General features: G+C 44.6%; 1 protein-coding gene across 1 annotated transcript in view; it reads right to left on the reverse strand.

Moving 5' to 3' along the window:
- Nucleotides 1-6,385, reverse strand: part of REL (REL proto-oncogene, NF-kB subunit) — a 24,052-nt gene extending 17,667 nt beyond the window's left edge. Inside the window, exons 1-2 of the mRNA XM_005422632.3 lie at nt 6,248-6,385; nt 3,498-3,646 (exon numbers count right to left, since the gene is read on the reverse strand). Of these exons, the coding sequence (XP_005422689.1) occupies nt 3,498-3,646; nt 6,248-6,340 (242 nt within the window). The 5' untranslated portion in view covers nt 6,341-6,385. The remainder of the gene's footprint in view (nt 1-3,497; nt 3,647-6,247) is intronic.
- Between the last annotated feature and the right edge of the window lie 2,119 nt (nt 6,386-8,504).

An 8,504-nucleotide genomic window follows, 5' to 3' on the forward strand; every position in this document is an offset into this window, starting at 1 on the left:
ACCATGACATCATCAAAGCTGAGTGGATGTAAAGCAGGAAGTTAAAAAAAAAAAAAGAAAAAAAGAGAAATAATCTGTGTTTCATGATGTTATAATAAGCTCTGAAGATGGGTTGTGCCAGGCATCTTTCTGGAGAAGTCCCAGCCATCTCCCTTCCTCTGAAACTCCACAAACCTTCTTTGCTTTAGCAAAAGAGCATCTTACTGCACCTAAAGATAGTCCTTGTTCCTGCCAAGAGTGCTAGTACACTTCTGAACCAGTCTATCCTAGCAGGATGTTAAGTTTAATCTCCCTAAACTCCCCTGTCTGTGCTCAGAGGGTCCCAAGCCCTCTGCCATCAGGCTCCACTTCCAGAGCCTCTGCTCACCAGAGGAAGGCACAGGCTTCCTCTGCAAACTGAACATGGCATGACCTAGGAGGAAATCAAACACAGCAGCATCTCAGCATTCACTGAAGCACTTTGCCTTCCTGTCGTGGCTACTGACACTCACACTGGGACTGTACCTCGATGAGCAATCCCATTGCCACCTGCTCCTGCAGGAAGGACTTTCTTTAGGGCTGGATCACAGCACACATCATTTCCCACCCTCTCAGAACACCCAATGTGTTCCACAGATTGTTTGAAGGACACCTCAAAGTCCACAAACAGGGGCAGCTCCTCATTACCTCCCAACTCTCGGGGACAGAGGGCTTTTCAGCAGCCCAAAATTGTCAGATTATCAATTTATTATCAACTGTCAGATTATCAATCATCAATAGTCAGTTTTCAAAGGCTGTGCTGTCACAGTGAAAGTGTGTGTTTAGCCATGCCTAGGCAGAGCTGGGGCAGAGAAGGAACTGCTGAGAGCCCCAGCAGGGCTCTGGGGTTTCACGTCGATGGGCGCTGACAGGAAGCAAGTGAGATAACGAGAAGAGAGAGGGAGAAGTAGGAAGAGAGAGAGAAAAAAAAATTAAAAACAGCTAAAAAAACTATGATATCATCCTTGCAGAGAGAAGAAACTAGGAAGTAAAAAATCTGAGTACACAGGCAGCCCACAAGCTCTGACTTTCATAGCCTTGCCTTGATGTCTCGGCCAGGGAGGGCTCTGATCAAGTTAGGGCAACAGTACAAAGATCATTATACCACAGGCAGAACAAAATGCTTGGGAACTTTAAAACATGGGGAACTTTGAACAGCAGAAAGCAGAGTAATTACTCAGAGCAGCCCAAAACCTGTGATTAATAATTCCACTTCTACTGAGGAAAAAAAAAGGATTTTTTGCTCAATTTGGGATGCTCAGCAAGAGCAAAGAGCCAGAAACACTACTGACAGAGGACATCTCCTGCTCACTAATACCGGATGAGGCTTTTCTCCAACACTGACACGAAGAGAAGAATGTGAAGGTTGAGTCACCAGCCACAAAAAGGAAAATGACTTTAAACATCCAGATCCAATTATGGATCATACTGTTCTTTCATCTTAAAGCAACCAATGATTTGTTAAAAAAAATGAGTGTACCGATGCTGGAAACATTTCAAAGGGAATGTGTCGAGCCTCCTCCCATCAGGACCTCCAATGTCAAACACAAAGCTCACAGTTTCACATTATCAATAACATGAAAGCAGCCCACTTACTATTCTGCAGGTAATTGAGAAGCTCATATCCTAAAAATATTGAGAAGAATTCAGGGATGGAGCAAACAAGCACCAGTGCTTGAAGAGAAACAGAGGAATGGCACTATGCCAAAGGACAGGATTTGATGCAAACATATAATGGAGATGAAATCACAATCTGCAAATAAATATTTGCAGGGCATCCCAGTGCCTCTTGGTGTGACATCCTGCAATGGCCTCTCTAACAGGCTCGCCTGGGCCTCCACACTGAACCTTGTGCAACCAAATGCCAAGAGGAGAAGCAATCCTCAGCGTCTGCCTGCACTCAGTGATGGGAACACAGGGCCAGAAAAGGCATTAAGCAATCAGGTTTTCTGCTTTGGATCAGCAGGCACAGAGCTGAGGGAGGAAGTGGGATGGGGCAGAGCAGCAGACTTCCTTTGACCTTGCCTGAGGAAGCTTGATCTGAGAAGACCAAGGGGAAGCTGGTGAATGGATGGTCAGAGGAAGGTGCAAGGTCCTGTTGGAGTTTAGGATGTTTGCAAGTCAGGGTGCTCTGTGCCACTGGAACACGCTGCAGCACATCCCTGATCCTTGAGCCTGGGCTGGATGCTGATCCCATCCCTGATCCCCTGAGCCTGGGCTGGATGCTGATCCCATCCCTGATCCCTTCAGCCTGGGCTGGATGCCGATCCCATCAGCCAGGGCTGGATGCTGATCCCATCCCTGATCCCTTCAGCCAGGGCTGGATGCTGATCCCATCCCTGATCCTTGAGCCTGGGCTGGATGCCAATCCCATCCCTGATCCTTCAGTCTGGGCTGGATGCTGAAGAAACATCTCCACTGTTTATTTCACCATCAGTGAAATAAATCACCACCTTCAAAACAGATGTGTCTTCAGCTCTCTCCTTTAATAGTGTCCTACTGACTAAACCCACGTAAACATGGAGTAATTTCACCAACAGAATCCCATTGGCCTGAGAGCTGTGTGTAAGAGCTACTTACGCACTGAAATATTCACCTGATTTTCTTCCCAGCTCAGTTATGCTTACCCCAAAGCAATAGCCTACTTCCACATTTCCTACATTGCAAACTGTGAACCACAAACAGCTTGCCAGTTCTAAATTCTCTTCTCCAGCAATAACCATTCCATGTTTGCTGCAGCTTATTCTGCTTTTACCAAGTCTTATGCAACAAAATAAACTTAGAGGAAGCACCATCAAATACAACTGTATTTGAGATATTTTTAACAGCACTGAGAAATGTCTTGTACACATCCTGAGTTTTCCTCTCTGCATCCACAAGCAGATCCTTCCCTGGCACACTTACTCTTCAGAGCTGGGCCTGAGCAGAATCTGTATCTTCAGTCAAAAAACCTCAACCCAAACAACAAGCAACAACAGTGACAGCTACTAACATTTCCAGATGTGTCACAATCACTATCTTCTAGGTTACATGATACTCAGTCACTACAAACTTTCTCCAGAAAGCCCAAATACAATTTCCATGGAAGGTGTGAACTCCCCTCATCACCACGAAGTACAAATTCTAATGCTGTTACCCTTTCTATTACTCATCATTTTTACATGTAGGAAAGAGTCATGCTCAAGTGTAAGATGTATTAATGAACAAGGCTAAAAAGAGTAAGTGGGAGAAAGGAAAAGAAGACAGACATTGGGAGAATGGTTGAAGGAAAGAAAATGGTGACAGGAAAGAAAAAGCACATGTGTAATATCGAAAAGAGAAGGAAATACTTCCAGGGGAAGTTCCCCAGGATGGATTAGTAAACTACAGCAAAGACAGCATTGTAATTGCTCTTTTAATCATTAATATGAGTTTTAAAACACAAGATTAGCAAATCCCTTGCACAATTAATCAAAATCCCAAGCAACACCATTACTCACGACAGGACTCGCCGTTCTGGCCCGAACTCAGCTTCGTAGTAGCCATCTCTGCAGTCTTTTCCAACCAGATCATGGGGGTGTGGCTTGTAGGGCTCATTCTTCGTTACCAAGGTGGTTCTTATTTTGATTTTTCCAAAATAGTTCAGAATCTACAAAAAAAATGTGGGATATTTTTAAGGTTTTAGGTATCGGCCCCCACCTGTTACAGAAAATCAATTTTATCCTGAAATGCTCTGTGGAAGAAACACCAGAGCTAAACAGGGGACCATACAGAAATGCTGCCTGAAGAACAAGTCAACCTTCAAAGATTTTAGGAAAAAAATTCATAAAGCCTCAGTGATGAGGATACTACCTGTGCATGGAACACGAAGTAGTGAAAGAGGATCTTAGCAGATACAGGATAACATGACACAATCCCCTCTGAATTTGTTGGGTTTTTCCCAACTCATTCTCAGATGAGTACTTGATCTTACACTCAGGCTGGGCAGTACCAAAGCCTCAAGCTCCTACCACAGCTCTCACAGCAGTCATCAGCCAATTCAATGCTCCTTTCTCAGGTGCATGAAAGCAACCTCAAGGTGATGGCTACCAGTGAAGTCACCAAGTGTGGGGGAGTGTAAAAGGAAAAAAAAAAAGGAGGAAAAATAGTTCGGCCTAAATTGTTTGACACATAAAAGCTTGAAAGCAAATACAAGACTTACTCAGGCACATGTTTGTGCAGAGGTGAGCTTTCCTCCTCCACTTCCCCTGCCCTGTAAGTAACAGTCCCTCTCCTTCCCCTCCTTTCCTCTTCCTGAGACTCCAAAGATCCACCATGTATCCTTTTTAGTCAACACTTCAAATCTTTAACTTGAACTGCGCTCTTTCACCTGTCATCATCTGTTTGCATCAATCTCCAATTTGGCTCCATTCAGTCTTCACACAAGCCACTGTAACTTTTTACCCTTAAAATAATACTTCCACTGCTCCTTCACTTTCTTCACCCATTACATCATTTCTCCCTCACTTTACACCCAGCCCCATGAATGTGAAGCCTGATCTAGCTGCTTTTGGTTCTCCAGTTCCCCCTTGATGTTCATCTTCATAACCACACCATGAAATTTAATCTCTTCCTGGCCCCTCTCTTCACGTTTCCATCTCTAGAGGGGACTCCCCTGGAACCCAATCAGCACTAAAGCCTCCCATGGGCTCCAGGGAGGCAGGAATTCACCTAGAAATCACCTGCTATCAGCACAATCAGCTCTGTCATCAATAGTCACCTTTCAAAAGAACAAACTTGGCCAGGCTTGCGTGCTCACATACCCATGTCCCACCTCCCCTCTGGGTTCTGCCTGGCCTTCATGTGCAGCACAGTCCAAGTAAGGAAGAATTAAGGCTTGAGTCAGCCCATTCAGCTTGTGCCCTGACACAGACTGGGGCTGAGAGTCTGTGCAAGCCTCTACTCTTGCCAACAGCCCACACAGTTCCTTGTTCAATTGGCAGAGTGCTGAAAAAATGAGTCTGGCACCAACTCCATTTCCTGCATTCCCTAACCAAATCTGGCACTGTGATACTCAGAGGGAACCCTTCTTTGCTTCTTCCCTCACTGATTCTGGCTCCAGGGCTGGACCAGCTTCCACAGCTGCTTTTGTGCAATAGAGACTCACTCTGCTGCTCAACACATGACTGCCAACACTCTCCTTCTCAAACCCTCCCTCTTAAAGAGCTTTTTTGCCTCAGCATAAAACATCCCATATTTCTCACATTTCACATCTTCTCTGTTAATTTCTTGCTGTGATTCCAGAGACTCCATTTTGGGCTGCCCATTGCCTTTTATATGCTGGCACACCCTGCAAACACAGATACACAGCCTCTGTTCCTGGGCAGGAAGATGGCAAGTGCTCTTAACTTCCCATTTAAATTTGAGCTGTTTCCTCCAATCTCAGCTCTGACAGACTTCCTCCAAACTGAAAGAGATCAAGGAAACACTGGCAACTTAAACATCAGAAAGGGGATCAGAAATGATCTTCTCTTACCCTACCAGTCTAGGGTCTCCTTTGTCCAACCTTTGCAAGCTGCTGCCCAAGTGGCTCCATTCCAGCTCTGCTGTCTCTGTCTTTGCCCCTGCTTTGGTCACAGCTCTCAGGGCTCCTCTGAATCCCTCTCCATTCTGGATTTCCCAACCCATCCATGGTGCAACCGGCCCACTCATCATCCCTGCAGATGCTCTGAGGACACAGTTCCTCCTTCTGAGCTCATTTTTAAGTTCTGCCTTCACACAGAGCCCATTCTCCCCATCACGGGTGATTGTTCACTTGTACAAAGCGCCTTCTTTCATGTTGTGCCCAGCAACCTTTCAAAGCCTTTCCCCATTTTGTAGGCAAATTCCTTCAACTCTCTCCCAAAATTCGTGCTGCAGTCCAAACCTTAAAACCAAACCCACGTCACCCAGCTAAGAAAGCAGAGCAAACGTGCACACAGAGAAAGCTGCTAATGAATGGCTCCCAGCCCTGGAGTCTTCACTGCGGCCCCTCTAGCAGCACTTTGTAAACCACCTCTGCACCTTCTCCTCCTCCTGGAAGCCAGATCTTTTCGTGACCAGGAGCAAGTAACTCTTTTCCCACTCTGCTGCAGCTCCGTTTGCATGCCAAGGAAAGAATCCCAGAAGGTGAGATGAAAAGCATTGTATTTACAGTGCAGAGTCCAACACATAGCTACGAGCACCACGGTAATGCGGGCACTGGTAATTCCTGGATAAAAGCAGTGTTTACCTGGATGGAAGGGAAGGTCTTGTTGTTCTCAGTACTGTGCTCTCCTGGAATGCTGCCTGCTGATCTTCCCTCACATTTGTATCTGAAACGCATGCCCCTTTGCCTGGGTTGCTCAAATATTTCAATGTAGGGCTCAGGGCCACCTTCAAAATAAAATATTTTCAACATTAGGACAGAGTAGAGCTTCAAAAGCAGCAGAAGATGCAAGAATTAGAATTTCTAGGCTTTTGATTTACATTGCCATCTTTCCACTTGGTCTACCCTATCAAGAAATCTACTCTTTATTTTTATGTACACGCACATGTTGAAGGTGGGGTACAAGGGAAGGGAACAGATTTGGATGAAACATCCATGGTATCAATGCCATGGAAGTAATTAGCAAAAAAAGACACTCTTCCCTCCATCTCCTCTAGAACTTAGCTTCTTTTAACCACTGTAGAAGATACATCTGATGAAAGAAGGTTTTATACAACAAAATCCAAATCATTATTTGGGATTCCTCAAATCATTATCCAACATTTTTAGGAATATTACAGTTCTAAGAATGGCTGTCCTCTCCAAGCACTGGTACTGTCAACTTCTGTGTTCTCTTAAGCATCCTCTGAAAGGGAAGATGTTTGCTCAGAATTCATTGATTTAGTCCCTATCAGAGTGCAGCAGAAACTATTCAAATTATGCAAAACCCCCCATGCTCCTACTGGGTGGGAGCTCACTATCACTGTGAGCTCAAAAAATACCTGATTGCTCGTCTTGAATTCTACATTTTGAGCTGCCCATCTCCCATGGGGCTGGTTTCTAGTTGCAGTATCTCCCCAGACAATGAAACCTCAGAAAAGCTATTGGGCAGTTGTCAGAAGGGAGGTTTGCAGGAAACACAGAGTGATAGCTGAGAATAAGAGACAGCAGAACTCTTAAATGGGGGGGGGGTTAGAAAGACATTAACTTAGCAAGAGCCTAAGTACTCTTCAAGCGATGTTTTATTGCCAGACAGCAACAAGCTTTTCATATATCTCACTGAGAACATCAAACAGGACAGTCAATCAAACAGTGACAACAGTGGGATGGCATGTGAAAAACAAACAAAAGAGGCTAAGTAAATATTGTTGAAGCTGAATCATCACAGTGCTACACAATCAGAAGAACGTAGCTTATGGAAATGTCTACTGAGCTCTCTGTCATCTTCATATAATAGCATCCTCCTCAAGCAAGGCTGAACATCACAAACAAACAGGACAGACAATATCCTGTGGCACAGCACTGAAAAAAAAGTGCTTGGACTTCAACATAATAAGCAAAACAGTTATTAAATATATTGAAAGTGCTGAAAGGGTAAAAGAACCCCTACTTCCTTTTGCCCAAGGTCCGTGCTGCCTGTGAATCCACAGCACACAGGTTCTGGCAAAGAGGTGGATTCCAACCCTAATTCTATAATAAAGGCTTCTCTTTTGTGCACCTACAATGGATTAGGCACCTCTGCCAACACCAAGCTTGAACTTTATGCCTGGGATTTGTTGATCACAAAAGATTTCCAGTGCTGCTGCAGTTCATACCCAAAGTAGGAAAATATTATAACCTAAGAGATAAAGTAATCAAGAGCAGTAGAGAAGGGATGGATGGAAAGAAAGACATGTGAGACATCACCTCAGTGTGACCCAAATGCACATTTATCTGTCACACACCTACAAGCAGGGGTGGAACTGCATCCTCCACCATGTGAGAGCAGCTCTTGGATAGTCTTCAACAACTGGAGCCTCTGCAAAACCTTCACAAGCACAATGCACTTCCACTTGAGACAGTGTTTGGGGTCAGAACCTTTGGGAACTGTGGTTCAGGACTCTTTATAGACCTTTCTAACAGTCAGTCAAAATGCAGTTTCTAAACTGATCACCTCCCACCAGGTAGATTTTAAATAACTTTCTGATCACCAGCCATGAGCTGTCACATTAAATACACATTAGCCACTAGTCTAGGTGCAGTTCCTCAGGGGGATGGTCCCTTTTCTAGATACTTCCAGCTCTTTACCTAACTCTCCTTTAGATGAGCTTTGCATATTTTCTCTTTCTGGAAAGCAAGCAAAAGGGAAGGGGAAGGCAGGCATTGATAACAAAAAAGCCTAGAAATGACGTAAAGCTGGTTTCAGAGAGAGCAGAAGTCTGGGCTTCTCACAAAACCATGCTCATGCATCTGTGTATGGCTATTTTAACTTCCACACTTCAACTTACTTCAGTGCTATTGCATTGATCAGCACAAATACAGA

Source organism: Geospiza fortis, unplaced genomic scaffold, assembly GCF_000277835.1.
Source record: "Geospiza fortis unplaced genomic scaffold, GeoFor_1.0 scaffold275, whole genome shotgun sequence".
NCBI classification, from domain to species: Eukaryota; Metazoa; Chordata; class Aves; order Passeriformes; family Thraupidae; genus Geospiza; species Geospiza fortis.